The following is a 23,085-nucleotide window of genomic DNA, read 5'->3' on the forward strand; positions in this document are numbered from 1 at the left end:
GTGAGTGAGCGGCTGCGTGGTGCTTAGTTGCCAGCTGGGGCTAAACCATGACAGTGTATTATTTTGACTTGTCTCCTGTGGGTCCAGTTACATTTGCTTAAACCATTAACATCTGATTTCCATCCAATACATAAGAGATAATAGCTATGTTGGTCAATAATGGAATTAACTTGGATTTGTTTTTTCAGAGGTATCTTCAGAAGCTGGCCCAGCACATTTCATTCTTGGTTTTGTACTTAGTTGAAAGTTTGTGGGGTTTAATAACATTTTTATTTGTAAACCCTAACAGCTGCAGTTTCACACTCAACAACATGAATATACATCGCAAGACACTTTGGTCCGAAGAGGTTCACAGAAAAGTGCATATCAGTTCTCACAGCTTAGTATCTCTTTTCAAGTCAAACTGCTTGAAAGGTTATTCCAAGGCACAGGGGAGTCGTAAAATGTTCGTTCTTGTTTTTAAATAGATGAATTTATCATCTTCTATGTACTGAAGGTGGATAAAAGCCATTTCACCAGAAAGAAATGTCATCGTAGCTCTTCTTCCTATGCATAAGATTACTTTCCGATTTCCAGCTAAATGCTTGGGGTGTATGACTGGAGTGACTCGCGTAGTGCTTTTCTACACTTGTCTGATCTGCATCATCCTCTGTAGAATGCAAACTGATGAATTTCACTGACAGTGGGCTTGTGCCCCCTTTTTAAAATGAAACACAGATGCACTGGATGCTTTTCGCCTTAAAACGTTTTCTTTTTTTTCTTTTGTGAAAAACAATAATGGTTAAAAGCAAGACAAGGGTAGAGAAAAGGCAGCAGGCAAAGAATATTAACGGTTTCTTCTGAGAAATAAACAAGCAGAAGCTACACTGCTTTTCTTGGTTGGAGGGATTGCAGACTGAGAGGTCAGCAGGCAAGCCGTTGTTGCTTATGAGGTTATTGTAAAATTTTATTGAAGACTTTCCTTTTGAATCTGAAGTGAAAAATCCAAATCTGGGCTTAGATTTTTCTTCAGTCAGCTTAAATGCATAGTAGCCTTTAATCTTGACTTTATCAATGTAGTATGCTGGGAAGGGGGGAAGAAAAAAAAAAGAAACAAACGTTGTTAGTAAAACCTTGCATGACATGCAAACCTTCTGGTAATGAGTTCAGATTTCAAATTATCAATTTAAAAAGCATAACTGCATCGTAAAATATTTACTTATACTTACCACTTCTAACAATACTCCACTCCCACTGTCTTATCAAGTAGAAAGAATGCATCATTGTTTAAAAAGAAAAAAAAAGTCAAAATTTGAGGATTTTCTGGTCCTACTCTGTGGAAGCTGGATTTGAACAGCGTTGGAGCTGGGAGCTTGCTTTCCTGGGAGAAGCCAGGCACTGCTCTTCTAGCCGCGGTGACTCAAGGGGAGCAGCATCTGTGCTGTGAGAGGAGCTTTCCGAAAATTCCTGCCCTCTTCCAAACCCAGCTGCTCAACCCTGCAGCACTGTATGTTATGCATGACTGTATGTTATACTGCTGCACCCAAGTGTGGGGTGAAAATACTAACGAAATCATAAATAGCAGTCTTTCGTGAGTGAACATCTCTCCAGTTCATGTGTAAGCAGACAGCATAGTTGGGGATGTGGCCCAGATTAAGCAAGAATGTTGTAAATGTGTGTGGGATCTTTCTGTGAGTACTATGAAGTATCATGTCTGAAAATTAAAGTGGCAATACTATCATGAGTGCCTTTTAAACAACCTTTCAGTTTAATAATTTATTGTTCTTTTGTTTGCAATGTGAAACTAGCACAGAAAATAAATCAGCAAATGCTCATTAGTCCTCTAGTAACTGAGAAAGAGCTAAGCACTGGAGGGGGAATGCTCTGTTTCTTGTTGGTGTCTAAAAGTAATCTGAAGCCATGCCTAGCCATGGGTAAGATCCATCTCATTTTTTACCTAGCTAGCTCCTAGAGAGGAGGAACCGGGATATGTGCAGAGGGATCTGGACAGGCTGGATTGATGGGCTGAGGCCAATTGTATGAGGTTCAACAAGGCCAAGTGCTGGGTCCTGCACTTGGGTCACAACAACCCCACACAACGCTACAGGCTTGGGGAGGAGTGGCTGGAGAGCTGCCCGGCGGAAAGGGACCTGGGGGTGCTGGTTGACAGCCGGCTGAACATGAGCCGGCAGTGTGCCCAGGTGGCCAAGAAGGCCAACAGGGTCCTGGCCTGTATCAGAACTAGTGTGGCCAGCAGGAGTAGGGAAGTGATCGTGCCCCTGTACTTGGCACTGGTGAGGCCGCAGCTTGAATCCTGTGTTCAGTTTTGGGCCCCTCACTACAAGAAGGATGCTGAGGTGCTGGAGCGTGTCCAGAGAAGGGCAACGAAGCTGGTGAGGGGTCTGGAGCACAAGTCTTATGAGGAGCAGCTGAGGGAACTGGGGTTGTTCAGCCTGGAGAAGAGGAGGCTGAGGGGAGACCTTATCACTCTCTACAACTACCTGAAAGGGGGTTGTGGCGACGAGGGTGTTGGTCTCTTCTCCCAAGTAACTAGCGACAGGACGAGAGGAAATGGTTTCAAGTTGCACCATGGGAGGTTTAGACTGCGTATCAGAAAAAATTTCTTCACTGAGAGAGTGGTCAAACATTGGAACAGGCTGCCCAGGGAGGTGGCGGAGTCGCCATCACTGGAAGTGTTCAAAAAACATGTAGATGTGGCACTTTAGGACATGGTTTAGTGCGCATGGTGGTGTTGGGTTGGTGGTTGGACTTGATGATCTTAAAGGTCTTTTTCAACCTTAATGATTCTGTGATTCTGTGTTGTAGACTATGTTTGGGGACAGGTGCCTCAGAAGAGCTTTTAGACGCCCCATGTCCTGATCAGGGAACTCGCTAGTGCTTGCCAGTAGGGAATAGTGAGTGCAGGGAAGTATCATCTGTGTGATTTGGGCTGTCCTGGTTCAGGTACCCAGGCCCTTCTGGGTATCCTATGGCTTGCTGCTTTCCTTTTAGTGTTTGGTTGGAGGAAGAGGGATGGGAGGGGTCAGGTCCCTGTGGCATTTCTCGTACAATAAGCTATTGCTGCAGATCATTGCCTTGAACATTTTTGTCCTCTACCTCCATAATTGTTACTACTTTTTCTCTAAAGCAAAGAACTAGACTTCTGTAGGTGCACAGGAGAAAGCAAGTAGTGGAACAGGAACTAGAGTTGGACTCTCCCTTCACAAGTAGCTCCTCAAAAATGCGGTGACCTGCTGTATTTCTTCTATATATCCCTCCAGGATATATAGTCCAGGTCTCCGTGGACTTGCTTGTGCTTTCCTGCCCAGTGACTCTAGCTCAGCCAGTAAGTAAGCAGGCTGCCACCTTTCTTTGTAGAGCAGAAAATAGAGCTGTCTCTTGCGAGTTTGTCTGAAGTGCCATCTCCTACTAACTTCTGCATAACCACTCTGCTGTATATGCATGCCCCGATGGCTTAGGTGCTTGCTTAAGCAATGCCTGGGTCTGTGCCACGGCAATGGCTGCGAGGAACTTGAGTCTATCATATACTCACCTTTTAAAACCTCTTGTACGTATTTTCCTAAGTAATAATTTCGAAGTTCGTCGTTGTCTAAGGACTGGTCATCTATTCCGTTTGCTGTGATGTAAACATCAATGTCACCGTAAGTTTTTTTAATCCACCTGAGAACTTTGCGCACTCCCCAAGGCACCACTGCCAGGCGGGAAGGGGAGCTCAGGCAGGTGATATCCTGCAGAAATTGGATGTCACGATCAAATTCGTACTGGCTCCCGTTCTGAGGTTCATGAATGACAAATCTGGTGGTGAAATGATTCAGCGCGTAAAAGTCGGCTGCACCTTTGACGAGCTGCTTTTCCTGGCTTGTGAAAGATGGCAACGAAGAATACGAGAGGCCTTTTCTGTTTTTGAAGCCGATGTATTCCCTCATAGTAGCTGGATAGTCCCCAGTCTTAAATATGGGATCGGCAAACCAGCCTATTTCAAACTGAAGAAACCTGTTGGCCGCTTTTGAATGAGATTCCAAGTAGGGGTTGGCAGGCTCAGCCCAGTCTGAATGCAGGGACAGGGACACTTTGCCATACTGAAAGGACCGGTACTGCTCATCGTATATTTTCCAGGCCATGGCATGTGCTATTAATAAATTGTGTGCTGCCCGGTATGTGTCATTGCTGCTCCTATTATAGACATCGCTTAACCGGTTAGGCTCGTTTATTGTAATCCAAAGTTTAACCAAATCGCCAAGTTCCTGAAAACACAAAGCTGCGTAGTCTTGAAAAGCGTAGGCAGTAGACTGGTTCAGCCAACCTCCTGTCTGCAGCAAAGGACCCGGCAGGCCCAGGTAGGCGTGAGTTGGATAATACAACGTGACCATGGACTGAACATTGAGCTTCAGTACTTCGCTAACCACGCATCTGTAATACCTAAGAACTTGCCTGTTGACCACTGACAAGTCTCCATTGGGTAAAATTAGTGACCAGTCAAGTGCAAATCTGTAATGCGTGACTTTCATTTTTTCCAGGAGGTCAAGCTGCTTTTTAATACTGACAAAATCTGTGCACTGTGCTGGCCGGGTTTTTAGCTTCACCCCTTTGACTTTGTGCAGGAGCCCATCTCCTGTGACGTTCCAGAGGTACAGGCTGGAATCACAGAACTGTGGTGAGGAAGCCACGGATTCTGCCTGTGAAAATAGAAACGGTAAGTTACAACGGGGTTTAATTAAATGGGTGCCTGCTCGGAGTCTGCATTTCTGCCTGTGTTTGGCTGTGGGGATTAGTGCTGGATGTCAGGAGGTCCCGCTCAGGTGCTCCAAGGGGAAGAGGATCTATACGGACTAGTGGTCGTCTTACCCGTGCTGTTCCTTCACGTATGGAAAACATTAAAATTGCACTCTCCTTTCTACCTGGAGAACACACTGGCGTTTGCCCTGCCACCAGCCCGCACACGTTTTTGCGCGGGCACACCTCCCCGGTGGAGGTCACTCTGCGGGCATGCAAACAGCAGTTCCCAGGCAGCTGGCAGGGGAGCGGGGTGGTAAGAACCAGGGGTATGCGAGGCAGGGGTGGATTATTTTGGTACCGCTGCTGAGATCAGCTCTGTGAAACTGTGGCACAGCGTTCTGTGGTCTTACTGGTAGTCCTGCCTATGCAAACACCTGACACAAACAGCTTGCAGTGTTCATTATCAGTTATAGCTTTACTACTTTCTACTAGTTAACAAGGTGTAGCATAGGAATTTTTTTTTTATGATTCCAATTTTTTAAAATACTTTTTGTAGGATTTGTAATACAATATAGCAAGGTTTAAAATATTTAATCTGATTTTTTTCTTAAGAAAATGGACACTTCTGTGCTGTATATTTCCTCAAAACGATTATCAAAATATATAGAAGCTTTTTTTTTTTTCCCCCCGATGGTTGTCAGTGAACAGGTTAAGTTACGGAGTTTTGTTATTTTTTGAGGCTGATGTTGGTCATTGGACTAGCTTTCTGTATGCGATGACAAAAAGTATCCCAACACTGGCCATACGTACGGTTGGTTTGTCTACCACGTTTAAAGTAAAAAGAGATACCGTAGGAACCAGTTTGGAAAAAAGGTGGTATGATCTGTTTTCAAATGGGAGCTCAGATGGCAAAAGCTGATGTTGTACTGATGCTGGTTATTTTTGCCTGTGGTGTAAGTCTTTCTAAAGAACGGCTTGTTACCCACTTGTGCAAGTGGCCCTTAGAGCCAGGCTCAACCCAGGGAACCTGCTGCTGCCTTGTTCAGTAGCTTTAGACAAGACCTCGAGCCTGCAGGCAGCTTACAGCAGGTTACAGGCGTAACCACCTTGTCCCTGCCCTGTGCCACCCTCTCTGTCGTGCCGTCGTAGGCATCCCTCTGGCCACGCCGCGAACTGGATTGGGAAACTCCCCTGGTTGAAAAATAACCCGGGAACAATCGGTCGGGGTCAACTTCTTGGTCTGAAATTTCCTGATCTGATCTGCCACGTGGAGACACGCGCAGAGGGAATGCGAGGGAGGGCCAGCCTTGGACGGGCTCCTGCAGCAGGGTCCTCTGCCGCAGGAGCACCAAGCACTCTGCGACTAGCGCACCCCGAAGCCTGTAAAGTAGATAAAATTGAAGCTATGCAATTACGAGTAGGCTTAACTTCTGTTTGCAGTGGGCATTGAGATTTCTGAACGAAACATGCTGTACAGAGTCATTTATTCACAAAGTAAAGTTGTTGATTGCTCTGCATCCAGCAGTCTTCCCAATAATTCACGCTTACCTTAAGAACAGATTCAGTGATACCCCAGGAGAAGTCACAGGAGAACTGAGCTTGCAAGCTTGGGGTAGACTCCCTTGGGAAGAAGCCATTTTCTTGTATGATTTGTTTATAATAAAGTGCAGATGACTTGGGAATCCTTTCCTTTTTTTCGCTTTTGAAATCCACATAAAATAATCCGCGTCTGATGTTGTATGCATGTTGCCATTCAAAGCCATCAAGGAGTGACCAGGCTGTGTAACCGAACACATCTATGTTGTCGTATTTAATAGCTGCGTAAGAGAAATATCCATGAGTCTTATATTTAGGTCTCTAACATATGTAAGGGATAATTTATGAGAAAGGTCTGTTCAATTTGAAAATCTCAAGGATATTCTAAATGCACATAGGGTTATTGGCCCATTGTAAGTCATTGCAAAACTGACAGACATTAGATATCTTAGTTCTTATTCATTAAAAAAAGCAGGTACATTACTAGTTTCTTGTAGTTCCTAAATTACTGTAGGATGCTTTATTTCTACTTTGAGCAAACATGAAATCATAGAATCACGGAATAGTTTGGGTTGGAAGGTACCTTCAAAGGCCATCTAGTCCAACCCCCCTGCAATGAGCAGAGACATCCTCAGCTAGACCAGGTTGCTCAGAGCCCCGTCCAACCTGACCTTGAATGTTTCCAAGGATGGGACGTCTACCACCTCTCTGGGCAACCTGTGCCAGTGTTTCACCACCCTCATTGGGAAAAATTTCTTCCTTGTATCTAGTCTAAATCTGCCCTCTTTTAGTTTAAAACCATCACCCCTTGTCCTATGGCAATAGGCCCTGCTAAAAAGTTTGTCCCCATCTTTCTTACAAGCCCCCTTTAAGCACTGGAAGGCTGCAGTAAGGTCTCCCTGGAGCCTTCTCTTCTCCAGGCTGCACAACCCCAACTCTCTCAGCCTGTCCTCACAGGAGAGCTGTTCCATGCCTCCGATCATTTTTGTGGCCTCCTCTGGACCCGCTCCAACAGGTCCATGTCTTTCCTGTGCCGAGAGCTGGATGCCACATCCAGATTTAAAGCTGCATTTGATGATTTGCAAGTAATATATATATCAATAAAATTAGAGAATAGTGAGTAAAAATTAAAGGTGCAACAGTTGATCTAGTTTGTGACTTTGTATTTGTCTTGAAGCTAAAACCCTCTTATTGCTCTATCTTTATTTGAAAGATCTCTGCAAGCTCTTAACATTTAGTAATGTCTTGTTCAGTTTCTAAATTGAAAAATTAAATGTGTCGGTATGGGACATGTACTGACTTTAGAAGAAGCTGGGTTGATCAACCCAGAGACAGAAGTGCTTGTTTTTTTCACTGAATGGGTGCAGCACATGCATATTTCTTCGGTTAATCTTAACATCCCTCCACCTTCTAAAGGAGGATTTTGACAGACAGATGGATAGCCGTATTCTACCTGTAGTCTGCTGGGAGTAAACCAAGGAATACAGATGAAGTATTCTGATTTAAAGCTCTACTCCCACCCAACATTGCTTTGCCTTCTTTTCTCAGGACGTTTCACTTTGCCTAATTTTATGTTTCCATTGAACTTCTTTGCCTTAGTCGCACCATGCTGTGACTTCAGCAGGAGTACTTGTGTTCATGCAGCAGAGTCACAAGGTACATACAAGCAGTACTGTCATAGTCTAGTACGATATTTTACTAGCTGCTGGATAAAGAAATCAGAAAGCCCAAGAGTTTGCAGTGTAAGTACATGAGAAATTGATAGACAAGACCAGAAAACTTGGCCTTGGAGATGAGGGAATGCAATGAAGCAATACAATGGGATGCATCTTCGAGAAAAGCAACTTCTAAGTATTAGGGAAACCACGGGAGACAGCACAAAAACGTGTGAAAATATCAAATGCAAAACACGGTGGTGGAGAATGATGCAGAGGGCAAAGAGATAGGCCAGAAGGGCCTTGTAAGGAAAGATGAGTACTTCATGTCTGCAATGAGGAAGGCTGAATCAATGCAAGTAGACATATAGGGACAGGATAAGTGACAATTATTATTTTTTTTAGAAGCATACTGAATGGATGGGAGCTAAGTTTGATTGTCAGAGCAAAAGATACTGCAATACTCGAGATGGTGCATGCCTAGATGAGAATTTTTGCCTGTTAAAATGGATAGGGGGAAAAAGCACTATTTTCTGTCTATTTTGTGATAAGAAGAATTAATAGGTAGGCAGGTGATAGGTAGAGATCCTGTGGATCAGCATGAGAGTACATTTGTCTGCAGCGACAGTGAAAGGAAAGGGCAGAAACAAAAGTCAGGATCCTCACTGAACATTGGAGCGGGGGTGAGAAAATCCGCCTAAAAACCAAGGGGATGTTCCTGGGAGCAGGACCAAGGGGCTGAAGGTAGGAGAGGTCAGGAGTTAATTAAGCTCCCTGTGTCGTTAGAGGTGACAGCCACGGAAGCAGATCTCAAGGCGTTTCTGCGTCGTCTATAGGCGGAGCCTTGGAGTCCCTCTGCAGACGTAATAATAGTTTCAGTATTTACAGGCATATGCATGCCGCTCAGAAGCTGTAGTTTCAATTGCATCCTTGTACCATAACCGAGGTCGCTTCATTCCAATGGTGACGTTATACATCACATATTTTCATGGCTCACGGTGCCGTGAGCCACAGACATACGGTGCAAAGTTTACAGCGCTCTCCTTGAAGACGCGCACGAGAGTCCAGCGCCTTACGGCTCGTTACGTGCCATCCTAACAGCCACCATCCCATTACAGTTTGGCCTGTATAAATGGTGTTTTGAGGTTAACAGGATCTAATTGATTTTGCTGCAAACAAACAGCAAATTTATGCCTGACTTCTCTGCAACGACAGCAAAAAAAGAAAATATATTCCAAATATTATTCCTGATCAGACAAATTAATGTTTGCTTCACAAAAAATGTATTAGTTAAGAGATAATCCTGTATTTTGAGGCAGAGTTTAAAGCATCTGCATACATAAAAATGTAGATGACAATTCTTGAGAAGTAGTTATTGGTTCAACATTGACCAGGTATTTCAGAAGCGTGAATTCACAGATGGTTATTACAGCCAGGTCTGCTGTAGAGGGTTCAAAAAAAAGAACACGCTATGGATTTTCTTATGTATGTGTCCAGAAACCTACCTGTTCCACACCTCCAAATCCAGGCCTGCATCTAGGCTTTCCTGCTGTGTCACTGCAGTATTTAAAATATTATAAACCAAATACTGGAATGTAACCTCCTCAAAATCTGGGAGAGGACATGTCACACAGTTGCGCTATGTGAAGTTTGCAATTTGAACTGTATATCTGGATAATCTTCATTTGGAGCTTAATTACACTTGTTGGTGATACAGTAATTCCTGACTCGGTGTCAGAATAAACGAGTACTGGTGTTTTCCCTTTTCGGAGGGTAAGAAAGGTCTTTGTAAAGGGATCCGAGCCATCCCATCACTGCAGTGTGGCAGCAGCAGCGGCAGCTGCCCCTCTCCCAGCGCCAAACCTACAAACTGGGTGAGTGGGAAAAGAAATACTGCTTTTGCAGAGGCTGTGGGTACTAACAGCGTTTCTATTTTATACGAAATTAAATCTTTTGCCTTCAGAGAGCATCCCTGTACACTGACTTTATGAAGGGCAAATGCCAAGATTAAAAGTGTGTCTTTAACACGTTATCTCTGTTGGGCGTGCAATCATCCTGAAGAACGATTGCCCCGCTCCCGCTGACTTCCTTCGTGCATTGTATGTTGGAGTAGGATCCCAGCACGGCAATGACAGTCTGTAGTCACTGTCTTGTTTTCCTGCTGTCAAGGTATGTACCTGTACTGTAAAGGTTTTACAGTTGGGCTGCCAGCACTGAAAAGTGATATCAAATAGATTTGTTTTCATTCATTTCCAACTCAGTTTTTCCACTTGTTTAGTTTTAAAATCAAGCGCAGGTGTTGGACTTTAGCTTCCTGGGACAGGGACTATATTTTTTTTCTGTGTTTGTACAACACCTAGCACCAGTAGATCCTGATCCATGACTTGTACTCATGCAGTATAAATAATTAATAATTAACTTAGTTGCCATTATCGCTTTAAAAAAACCCCAAAACATTACAGAGCTAAATATCAAAAGATCTTAAAAAGCTCTCTGAAAATCCAACAACTTGTGCACAAACCTTGTAAAACCTTATTAATGAAGTTTTTCATCATGTAGATGGCTGTGGTGTCATCTGTTTTCACATGGCTGTCAGTGAACCAGCCATTCTCTGCAATCAAGATTCGAGGACTGTTATATTCCAGTTTAATCCAGTTCAGTACTTCTCTCAAATTGAGTGACAAATTTTGTCCCATTTTTGGTAGAGTGTTTGGAGGTTTAAAGTTATTAGGACCAAAGGAAAATGCAAAGAAGTCAGCTGTTCCCTTTATGTAGTTTTTCTCATCCTCAGTAAAGCGTGGCAAAAATGAGAATTCGTTTTTCAGTTCTTCTGGATAATCGCCGTCCCCATGGATGGGTTTAGCAAACCATCCGAGTACTCTCTCCATAGACTGCTGACATTTAGAAATGTCCAAAGCATCTTCCGATTTGTTGGGTTCGATCCAGTGGGATCCCAATACTATGGACATCATCCCCTTCTGAGACGGTTGAAAGCGTTTTTTGTAGTTATGCCAAACTTTTGCATGAGCCTGATGAGAGAAAAACAGCATTAAATTGTAACTCTCTAATAAATCTCTGTGTGCGTAGGCAGCTAGACAGGCAGGTAGCCGCATCTGATTCACGGCAGGCTTCTATGGAATCTTAACACACAGTTAGGGCACGCTAATTACTCCGCACAGTTGTAATGGGCAATTACTGTTACACTGCAAGGTACCTCAAGATGATGGTAATGCTTAGTATCTCGTGTGCACTGTTCCTATGACACATTAGGGTTGTGGCTCTTTGCTTTTAACATAGGTCTTAAATTTCTCGAGAGGTCCCAGCAGGGATGTAAATAGCGGTTACATGGACACTTTGGGACTAAACTGCTGTCTAACAGTGGGATCTAGATGGTCCCATCTAGGTCTTTCTCTGCCAAGCAGTGATTGCTGATACCATTAAAATCTTAAACCATCCTTACAATTGTTCCATAAATTCTGCATCTCAAATGATGTTTCCTTTGTCAGTGTTGGCCGTCTGCTATTAACTGCTCTGTGCTATGGGGGTTGCCTGGATTTATTCTGATCAAACCATGCCCACCCCATCCCCCTTCTCGGGATACACTTCCATTTCCTTTAGTTCGGCCTAATCGTCTGAGTGTGTGCTCAACTTTCGATATTTGCACAGTCCCTGGGTGTGAAAACTTAGAGAAAGGACCCAGCTGCAAAGTTGGAACCCAAATGCCAAGTTTCACGGTTCTGTGTGAGAATTTTGATCCAAGTTCATTTCTTCTTTGAAGCGTCTATAATAATTCTTCTGCCAGTACGTGCAACAGCACAGAATGAAGCTTATTCATATTAAGTAGAGAGCAACAACATTCTGGTTTGAGAAGGAAATTTGGCAGCAGTGTCTTACAAGATCTATTGGGTATGGCATGTTTTAGTACTTATAATCAGTCAAATATTGACTGCCCTAGAACAGACAGAAGTTTTGCTATTTGTGTTAGTGACAATGAAAGCATACCTTTTATCACATCTTAATTCCGTTTTTCTGATTATCATCATGTCTTATAAAGCTTAACGTTGTCACACAACCAGAATTATCTTCAAATGTCATGTTGTTAGTTACTTAAGAGAATACAGCAGTCAAAATTTACACCAAAAAAAGGAATGCATGAGAGACTGAGGAACCACTAGCACTGCCAGAGTCCCATAGGAAACGGGGAGAGCCAGGGTGCCAGAGAAGGGTGACTCTGGATCGCAGCGTGAATCACGCCAGAGGATCTGACACGGGAGGGGAGCTGACCTCTCCCAGCCGAGGAGTTGTCAAGTAACTCGGGGTTTGCATCATTCCTGACATGTGGCTCTACGCTCTTAAGCTGGAAAGAAAACATCTGTTTGCACCCAGAGAAAACACTGAGAAGCACTGTAAAACACTTAGCGTGCTGAGTTAGACCAACATCATTACCAAACCAAACAGCGTGGCTTACCTTTGACAATAATTTCAGTTAACTTATCTGGAAACACACAGCCTTGACAGTATAAAAAACCGGACGATCTGATGTCAGGTAGATATTTGGTTAAGCTAGGGAGTACCAAAGAATTACAGTTTGTGAAATTTTGTGTATCAGTTGTTTATGGTTTCTAAGGTCATGCTCGTAACATTTGTTCAAGGTCTGTCTTTGAAAATACTGATAAAGTAACATTAACCTTTGAAATGCAGGTTCCGTAGCTGAAAAGGGAAGTCAGCAAAATTGTACTCATGAGACAAACTGCAAGACACAGCTAAAATATCATAAAACAGATTTCTTACCAGTCTCATCAGAGAATGTAAGTGGCCAGTGCCATCCCCTCACTTACCCTCACCATCCTCTCCCGAAGGTCTAGCCCGGGGCGGGTGCTGGGGACGGGTTTGCTTTCCCAGACACAGGCTACTAACGAACACTGTTTAATGAAAGGTATATGGTTGCGTTGACTCAACAAGAAAAGCCCCGCTGAAGTCAGCTGTATTATGCACAGTGCCAAGTAGCATCACAACAGCACCAGTGCAATCTCAGAAATCACACATTTCTAGGTGAAGTGGAGAAGGACAGCTTTGCCAGAAAAACAACTAATTAGAATGCAATATTGACAGGTAGAAGACAATCTGGGACAACTCACTGTATTCATAGGCACCTTCAAGAGGTTGATTAGAAGAATGTAAAGTTACTATTAAAAATGTTGTCTACAGTAGAGAATACAGCCACAGGTATAATTCTACAGGAGTAGACCTGTAGTACAAATACGTAAACTTAATATGAGGCAAGACAGGACCCCCATACACAAATTCATGTGTGTTACTGATGTCTCACTGAGGCTTAATGCTACCGAAAAAAAAGTCACTTGTCTATAGTGAGGGGTTTTACAGATGTAGTAGAGACAATAGCATTTGCTTGCCTATAATTCTGTTTTGAGTTGTTAATTATCTGTAAAGCAGTTTAACATTCTCAGATGGAAGGTGTTCGCTAAGTGCAAGCTATTGTTGATGGAAAAAACTGATTAATATAATTTCTTTTGCCAGACCACATATGAAGCAAACATCAATTTAAAAGCTGTATCGTACATCAGTTTGGCTATTTTGAGTAAATCTTGACTAATCTTTTTTTTCAGTTAGAGTTTAATCCTAATCTTTCACTTTCCTTGCTAGATCAAGGACAAATGTCAAGGCTAAGTACACAGTGAAAGCAGGATCAATACTGTGTATTTATTCTAGATACATATGACACATTAATTTCAGCATATCTTCCTGGTATTCATATAGAAATTATTCCATAGACCTGAAAGTCACAGAAAGCGACTAAGTCAGTTAGTATTAACCATGTAAAAACGCTAGATAAGCTAAGTCAAGTTAATAAAATCAAGACAACAGTATTGTTCTCCTTTCTTCTTGAAATATTCTCATACGCCTTCAAACTCTGATCCTGTAATTTATCGCATACATATGCAGCAAGTTTACTATTGAAAGACCAATACACTCAAATTCTTAAGATATATTAAAGTCAAGCAATTTTCCTTGAATGTCTCAGCAATGAGCACACAAAACAATGTCAGGGGTATATGGAGTTGTTTTAGTGTGCTGGAGAGCAAGAATTTAGTAAAAGTAGAATTTTAAATTAATTTTAAAATAAAATTATTCTGGCCTTTTTTTTAATTGTTTGGGTTTTGAATGATGAAGAGCTAGAATGCAGAGTCTGTTGATGACGGTGTTAAGCATCACGGTAAAAGAAGGGCAGGTGTGTGTGGCTTATTTGGAGAACATATTTCAGTTCAAGGCCCTTTTGGTCTGTGGTAAAGATGCCACGTAGTCCGTAGAACCCTTATTTTGCAAACTGACTCTGAATCTCAATCCTTGTTAAGGAAAAAAGGGCTCTTGAGATGTAGGCAACTAAATTTCTAAGAGGGTGGTTTGAAGGACTGAGACTTTACTATCAAATGTGTTGTATGCTAACCGTCTTGCATTTGGATTGTGTTTTTCCTGATGATTTCCAAGAAGTGTAAGAAAGCTAACCTGAAAATAACAAATCATACAAAAAAGTGTGAATCAGTGCTGAACTTTACATCGTCACTGACGGCTACTACTGTTTGAAAAATCTTCCAGCAAAGACATGTACAAGCATAGACAATTCGGCTGTCCACCCTAGAGTCCTACTTGGTGGAGACAGATTTCCCTCCCCGTCCTGTAAGAAATACAGGTACTGGTGTAGCTTCATCTTTCTAGATCCTGAGGAAAGGAAGGATCTATGGAGAAAGGAGGAGAGGATCTTCCTCCATCCTTTGGAGGAAGAGAAGAAAGTGTCTAGCTGGATGGAGAGATCAGAATTATTCCCCATTCATGCAGCAGAGATTTGTTTTTAAGGAGAACAAATTATGGGATTTCTCTGGGACATGCTCATCCAAAGCTCCCAAAGGCAGCAGTGTCCACAAAGAGATCCTGGCATAGTGAGAGCTACCAAAGAGCTCGCAGAAACACAACTGGGCACAGAGATGAACCTGATCTGTAATGGATCTATATGAGAGATAACCATGTTTGAAAGGTAATTTTTTGCCTTTTCCCAGTATGTGATACAAAGGTGTGTCCAGGAAGAACATTTTTAGGGAGATCTTATTCTGGCAGTTTTCTCCTGGGCTTGTCTTCCAGATGGAAAACAGTGTGAATGATCTTTAACGGGAAAAAAACAAAAGTCCCTTTCCGCCTGTTACGTAGCCAAGGCAGAACTGCCCAGAGTGCACCGATACAGAGGATGAAAAGAAGGCAGCTTGGTCTGCAGTTTCTGATTTTTATAAACCTCAATCTAAGTATAAGAGAACATAACTAGAGCCAGAGAAAATGGTAATAATATATCAAGTATATATCTCATTTGGCTCCAGCCACAATGATTCAGCTGCTTTCTATTTTCTTGCTTTGTGTCAGATTTATTTACTGTTAAATCAAAGAAATCCATCTAATTTTTCTGTGTGCAGTTTTTTTCTTCTCTGCCTCAGTATGACAGCTGCCTCAGGAGCAAGCTCATAGTTTTTGTATCTTCTTTGATGTGTCTTTCAAATGTCGCATGGCAAGTTACACGGTATCGTTAATTGTTTTCCGATTGTGCTGGTTTTGGTGGGATAGGGCTGATGTTCTTCACAGTAGCTGGTATGGGGCTGTGTTTGGATTTGTGCTGGAAGAAGTGCTGATGATACAGGGATGTTTTCATTACTGCTGAGCAGGGCTTACACAAGGTCGAGGCCTTTTCTGCTTCTCACCCCACCCCACAGCGAGGAGGCTGGGGGTGCACAAGCAGCTGGGAGGGGACACGGCTGGGACAGCTGACCCCAACCGACCAAAGGGACATTCCATACCATATGCCGTCATGCTCAGCATATAAAGCTGGGGGAAGAAGAAGGAAGGGGCACATTTGTCATTATGGCATTTTGTCTTCCCAAGAAACCATTATGTGTGACGGAGCCCTGCCTTCCTGGAGATGGCTGAGCACCTGCCTGCCCATGGGGAGTGGTGAATGAATTCCTTGGTTTGCTTTGCTTGCGTGTGCGGCTTTTGCTTTACCTATTAAACTGTGTTTATCTCAACTCATGAGTTTTCTTCCGATGCTCTCCCCCATCCCACCGGGGGAGTGGGGCTCAGTTGCTGGCTGGGGTGAAACCATGACACCGACGTTTTTGTGAAGTACAGTCTCCTTTAATGAAGAAAGGAGATACACTTTTGATGGACACTCTCCATCTGGTATAAGATTCCACATGTTAGTGGCAATAATCATACAACTGAATAGAGATTTATCTAAGTGAACCCCTTAGCAATTTATAATGGATAAGCGTCAAACTTCAAATTTCCTATTCATTTCCATGGAATTAGTATCAGGTCCTTTAAAAAAATCAGTAGCAATTATCACGCTCTGTGTATGAAAAAGCATACACAGTAACATGCAAATATGTTTTTTAAATTGAAACTTCCAGTTCTTCTTCTGTGGATTATTTTCTCCACGTGGATCTCCTAAGCACCCTGCTTAGCAGCCTTTGCTTCTGCATTCACCAGCCCTCTTTATGGGTCCTGAATAGCAAGAGCCACGTAAAAGGCAGGATTGTCTCTCAGGTAGATGTATCTGGGCCATTCCCTTAAAGGGATGCAAGGCACCGAAGGAAAGCACGTGTTATTAGGTGATACAGCATCTGCAATGCCTTGTGCTAGCCAACACCACAGGGATCTGGGGCTTGATGAAGATGGACCAATCCTACTTTTTTTGAAAAGCCTTCATAAGATAATTATCTACCTAATTACCTACATAATTACCTACGTGTATTCATTCACAGAAGCAGATCATTTTTTAATCAGTTCTGAAATGCATGGACTTTTTCCTTATGCCAGCCAATCATTTGAGTTTTAAGATGCTGGATTTCTCTAGTCTACCAAATCTGATACTTGAAAATTAAGAGAAATTTCTTCAGCGCCCTCTTCTAAGATGCAAACATCTCAGCAACTTTCAAACTGTTCTTACAATAAAATTGTCCATAATAAATAAAAGCAGAGGTTTATGGTTTGTTACATTGTTTTCATGATTCTACGAAACCTAGCTTCAGTTTATGACTGATACATCACATAAAAGCACTCCTTTATATAAATGGTGATTAGTTCTCACAACACCGCAGCTGCAACGGTGCAGGGGCAAATGAAACTAGAAGTAGGACTCATGAGAGAGCTTCATTTAGTTTATCCAAAGGTACTACAAAAAGGCTTGAGAATGATTATTCAGCCATTTGCTGTGTAACAGAGTGGTGGCCAGATTAGTTTCTTTTGAGCATTACAGACCTCTTTTTCCTGCTCAGCATATTTAATGGGTGGACCTGGTAACGTATGTAGGGTGGCATGGAGAATATTGTCTTTCAACAGCCTGTCCAAAAATGAAGCTCTGACATGGACAAGAACGTGGCTCTTCCTAAACCCATTGACACACATGGGAATCTTTTCAACAGCTTTAACAGGCTTTGCCTCACACTGTCAGAACCTGACATTTTTGTTGGTCTTTTATTTTTGGGAGGACATTTTTGGTTTGCAGTGGTAAATTAGAAGGTAGCCATAATCCATAATACAACAGCTGAGAAACAGATTTGCATATACCAGTCATGAAATAAAAAGCCATGTGAAATCTCCTTAAAGAGCAATTCTTATAACATTCCCTGCTTCTCAAAAGGAGAGACATTTCAGAACAAATTAATCCTGATTATGCATCAATACATTATATTAATATGGTATTGTCAAGAATATTAAACAAATTGCACATGTAGATACCCACAAAACTCTTTGAGAAAGATTCTGGCTAGTTGGCTGGGAACATGTAATACCACCTATGACTTCTGTGGAATGACTGGCTTTAATTACATTTTATTAAGAAAATAATAATTTATATATATAAGAAGAGTTGACTCATGTCAAATGGTTCCTCAAGAGCTTCCATTCCACCTCCAACCCCAAACATCTAACTCCAGTTCCTCAAATACATTACTACAAATTTGAGATTCTTCATAAAAGACCTAAAATCTTCAGAAATTCTATAGTGCCACAGGAGACAATTGCTAATACATTAGGTAATAGTCATGGGGATATAAGAAAGATACAACATGAAAATAATTTCTCCTAGAAATAATAAAAAACTAGTTAATGGATTGTGTGTTGCTGAAAGTCTCATTAACTCTTTAATTTAAGTGATTGATTTTTATACTCACATTCACAGACCTTAAAGCTAGAATGAACTCTCAGATCAAGTCTGAGATTTAAACAATATTGACCAAGGAACTTAGGTCAGTAATTTGTATGTCAGACCCAGCCGTGCTGGGCTTCCCAGAACTCTTCAGCAGAGGCACAGCTCCCTATGTGCTGTGTGCTGCTTACACCCATTTTACAGAGTAGGAAAATGCAGAGACTGCCTACTTGGTACCCCGGATTTGATTGTGCCACTCAGAAATGCAGGCAAGCAATGCTGCAAACTTACGTTGTACCTTTTACATGTTTTAGATCAAATATATTTTATAGAGCACTTGACAATAAAAAGAATGATTAAGCATCAGTTCTCTTTGAGATGCTTCACAAACCTCTATAGTTAAATCGTCCTTGTGCTAAGTCTGAAATCAATGACTCAGGATGCTCGATGACTTTCCTATGTGTGAAACTTCTATTTACTGCAGTGGGAATTTTCTGAAAAAGGAGGTTCTGCAGGTTCAAGCCCAGAAGCAAATACAGGAAATAGAAATGGTCAGTCGCAGAATATTTTTAACCACTCTGGCAATTCCTTTTTTCCCACATGCATACTTCTTTCTGTAGGACAAATACATCCAGATTTATTTGTAAATTATATTTATAATGTATGGTAGGTAGAAGAAAAGTTCTCTTCCTGACAGCTAGGAATAGTTTGTGCAGAGCTAATTATACTAGCTGCTCTATCAAACAGAGGCAGGATAGCGACCTGTTCTGTAAACTACTTTGAGCACTACAGATGAAAAAAAAAGCTGTATTGATATTGTTAATTTTTATCTTAAGCTGCTGTTATTGGAATTTTTTTTAAATTACAGTACGAGAAAACAAGAATACAAGCTGCTATGCATAGCAACTAGCTGCTCTGTAGAATGAAATTAATAATCTATCAGAGGAAATGCTGTAAACTCTGTAATGCTGTTGAGATTACCAGGAACAGCGTCTGCACTTTCTCCTTAAAACATATGACACACTTCAGATTTTTCTTTTTGTCCTTCCCAAAGAAAGAATATAATGAACTGAGGATCCAGTACTGCAGCTGTTGAAGCTATTGATCATGGCATCAAGCCTTTTGGATGTGTAATTCTGTAGAAGACAGCTGATAAATAAAATAAGACTGATATAAAAATTACAATGCTGAAAACATCATGGAAATAATGTAATTTTGAAACTCTCAAATACTGAAGGGGACATTCATTTTCTTCCAAACCCCAAGAACTGCTGACCTTGCTAGTTCAGCGATAAACATTTTGCAATATGATCTTACTAAGATAGAACTAATCATATTTATATATACATACTCTATGGCTAGTAGAATTGATCCAATATGCAAATGCAAATAAATTTAATTTTAAAGTAATAGAATAGTCATTTCAGTGTAGCCAAATGAATGGTCATGTCAGTGTGTTTAATTAAGTGAAAAGAATAAAGGAAAATCATGCTCTTTAATAGCCAGATTTTGTAGGCAAAGCCTAATTTAAATAAAGTAATAAACAAGCACTTTAAAACAAATAATTACTGAATCAGCTGTTGTGACAACAACAATAAAATCAACAAAAGGATTAAAAAAGAAGACTGCCTTAGCTAAGAGCTATTTCTTGGTGTTTTCACATTCCTTGATTTTTTTTTTTAAACATTGACTACCATCAATATATAGTTCCCATAATCTCCCATGGCGGTGCAAGATCAGTTCGTAAAATCTTACTATACTGTACCTTGATCAAATTGTGTCCTACAGAGTAGATGGTTGTTATTTTCCCTCTCTCTCCAGGAGCATGAATGCCTGTGCCATACCCATGCCAAGCAACTAAATAAGGATTGTGCATTGTAATCCAATACTTAACACGATCCCCAAAGGTCTGGAAGCAAAACGTGGCATAGTCATTGAAGATATCAATTACCGATTCATTTTTCCATCCCCCATATTTTTCTTGCAGCATCAAGGGCAGGTCCCAGTGGTACAGAGTAACCATGGGGTCAATATTTCTGTGGAGTAGAGAGTCAATAAGGGTGTTATAATACTGGAGTCCTTTTTCATTGGGAGCTGCTACCACTCCAGTGGGAAAAAGCCTTGACCATGAAATTGAGAACTGGTAAAAAGTAACTCCCAAAAAATCCAGAGCAGACAAATCTTTGTCCAACAAGGTGTAACTGTCACTGGAGGCATCTGTGCTGTCAGTGTCCCTGAGCTCCGAGTGGATGAAGTGGTCCCAAATCGAGGAGCCTTCCCCGTCCTTCCTCCAGCTGCCTTCCACCTGGAAAGCCCCTGTCCCTACACCCCAGAGAAACTCTTCAGGGAAAGTGTCATACAAAAACATCTGTGTTTCACTCACGGGGCTGAAGTGGGGGTCCTTTTTCCACACAGATCTTCCCTCTCCAGCAAGCCCAGTAACTATCCTTATGAAAACTAATGTCCAAAAAGCAACAAATCTCTCCAGTCGCCGGCCGCACATTATGCTGGTTTATAGCTCCAGTGTTAAAAGTCAGATTTCTTTCACTGACGGCGAAAAAAATCCATTAATTTGCCGCAGTCCCCGCCGTGCAGACTGTCTTCATTTGCAACAAACTGCTGGAGTGTCTTACCAAAGCTTGACTAAAAGCTTGTGATCGTAAAAGCCCTGTCAATGATTAGCCTGAACTGTGAGACCTAGAACGGGTCAGAGAGCGGCATAATTTTTAGGGAGGTGGCCTCTGTATGACCACTGAGACAGCTAGCTGGCTTCTTCCTGCAGGAAAATAGGCTGCCTGAACAATATAAACACTTGTAACTAATTTATCATTATTTAAGGCTCAGTCATGCAGGTGGGAGAATAGAGGTGACAGAGGGTGCTAAGAAGCTATCACAGCCTCTATTCCTCAGGCAGCTGTATCTCGAGGAAATGTGGCAGAAATATAATTCTGACTACATAGTCTCCGATTAAAAGGTGATTTATCTTTCTGTATAATTGGATGCCTGGAAGGGCAGTGCATCATTCCTCAGCCCTGCCCTACTCAAACATAATACTTCTGCTGAAAAATTCTCCCTGGACTCGTGGGAAATTTTGCTGTGGACAAGAGATGGATGCACATCCCACTCACCATATAAAAATGCAAAGTAAGTCAATTTTCTTTCAAACACATACAATTGTTTTTCTATCCTACATAAAAGCCCACTGTACAGCTCTATGCACAAAATTAACAGAGGTCTGTTCCAGTCCTTAAGCAATTTCCCTGGATTTCTTCAAATAAATACAATTAGCAAAGATAATTAGCCCTCGAAGATGCTGTTTCAGGACTGATTAATTTAACAATCTCGGTATATGCAGCTGGGACATCAGTACAGAGAGTATCTTACAGAGCAGCGATGCAATATAATTTTTTAACATATTTCAAATTACAGCAAAACTACATGCACTGAGATATAGCCCATTTACTAAATACAGTAAGACCGGCGCCTGCCATTTTTGCTTTTCTTGAGGCACAGTTATATAAAATATATCCACACCTAGACCACAGTTGCTGAAGAGATTCGCAGAGCACGGTAGCAATGTGAAGTAACCTCACATGCAAGAAACATGTACGCTGAAATCTGAACATGGGAACAACTTACCACCGAAGTATAGCACTCTGCTTGGATGGATTAGCCCTGCTGGCATGTAGGAGATGAAAGCCCAGGTGGACTGCTGGGCTACCGCCGCCGGACTGCTCCTGCTGCCTGTGAGAGCCTGCTTGCAGCACTGCGTCATGCCATTGAGACATACCTTTAGTGTAACAATAAAGCTGGTTACGCAATAGAAGATGTAATGCATTTCATTAATTTGTTTTTATGATAACTGACAAAAGCTCAGTGCATGTTTGTAAGCATTTCTCTGCAGCGCCTTTACAAGAAACACTTTCACCGTAGATGAAGAAAAAAGCTCCCACTGACGTCTTCTGCACTGCAGGTCCCTGCTGGTGGGGTAGCCACGCATCTAACACGAGTCTGTCCCACATAACAAACCCAGCACTCCCTCGGCTACCTGAAGTAACCACGCTTCCCAGCCTAGATCCCACCAAAGGCAGCTTGGGAAAGAGGTAGGGACTGTACCAACTTGGTCTACAGCATATACAGACACGTTTCTTTTTTGTTCTACGGAATAGCATTTTAAAATGCTGATTTGGATAGTTATCGCATGAACATAACCCTTCTACTTAAACATCTAAAAGCTTTGTTTGTGTGTATCGTACTTTATGAAAGAAATCCCAACTACAAGTGATTACTGATGCCACTATACTCCTAAAGCAGTTAGTTACCATGATTACCAGATGCTCGAGTTCAAAACACTCACGACAGCTCTGCAATACCATGGTAATGTGCTGGCAAAGTAAAGACAATAGGCTTCTCCCCACTATCTACAGCAGAGTTAGTACCACTGGCGTCTTATTGCAGACAGTGTGTTGAGATGTGAAAGGTGCAGCAGGCACTTGTGCTCCCAGACGTTTGAGCTGGACAAAGTTACGAGCTGCATTCCTTTCCTTATTACTGATATGACTGGGAGCCCGCTGTAATCAAGGTTTGAAAATGTCTTCCAGTATGGGGCTCTGAATCCAGTTTCTTACTGCTTTTATGTTTTTATATTAAATATTAAATATTTTTAATATTTAACGGTTTGGGCTGTAACGTTACTCGCTAAAATGAAAGAGGAAACAATTTAACTGATGAGAGTCATAGAGTGACTGGAATTTGGAAGGAGGTTTTGATTAGCGGAGCGAAGAGTTGGGGAAAGGAAATACCGTGACTGTTAATTTGGAAAACAATTAGCACAGATGAGCGAGATGTGATCCGGGACTGTTGAGAAGTGAGGGCGCAAAGGGAAGAGGAAGGAATTAATTATTCCACCAGCTCAAGCGGCAGAGTCAGTACCGGCTCCAACCGACGCTGGGGCTGTAGGGGGAGGGCCGT

General features: G+C 41.9%; 1 protein-coding gene across 1 annotated transcript; it reads right to left on the minus strand.

Annotated features, from left to right (window-relative positions):
• Positions 1 to 645: 645 nt before the first annotated feature.
• Positions 646 to 20,617, minus strand: KLB (klotho beta). Its single transcript, XM_010286026.1, has 5 exons — positions 19,880 to 20,617; positions 10,429 to 10,936; positions 6,265 to 6,533; positions 3,533 to 4,676; positions 646 to 1,063 (listed from the first exon to the last, which is right to left on the minus strand). The coding sequence occupies exons 1-5, from the start codon at positions 20,615 to 20,617 to the stop codon at positions 702 to 704; spliced, it is 3,021 nt and encodes a 1,006-aa protein (XP_010284328.1). The 3' UTR covers positions 646 to 701.
• Positions 20,618 to 23,085: the final 2,468 nt, after the last annotated feature.

Source organism: Phaethon lepturus, unplaced genomic scaffold (genome assembly GCF_000687285.1).
Source record: "Phaethon lepturus isolate BGI_N335 unplaced genomic scaffold, ASM68728v1 scaffold24734, whole genome shotgun sequence".
In the NCBI taxonomy this organism is placed as follows: Eukaryota; Metazoa; Chordata; class Aves; order Phaethontiformes; family Phaethontidae; genus Phaethon; species Phaethon lepturus.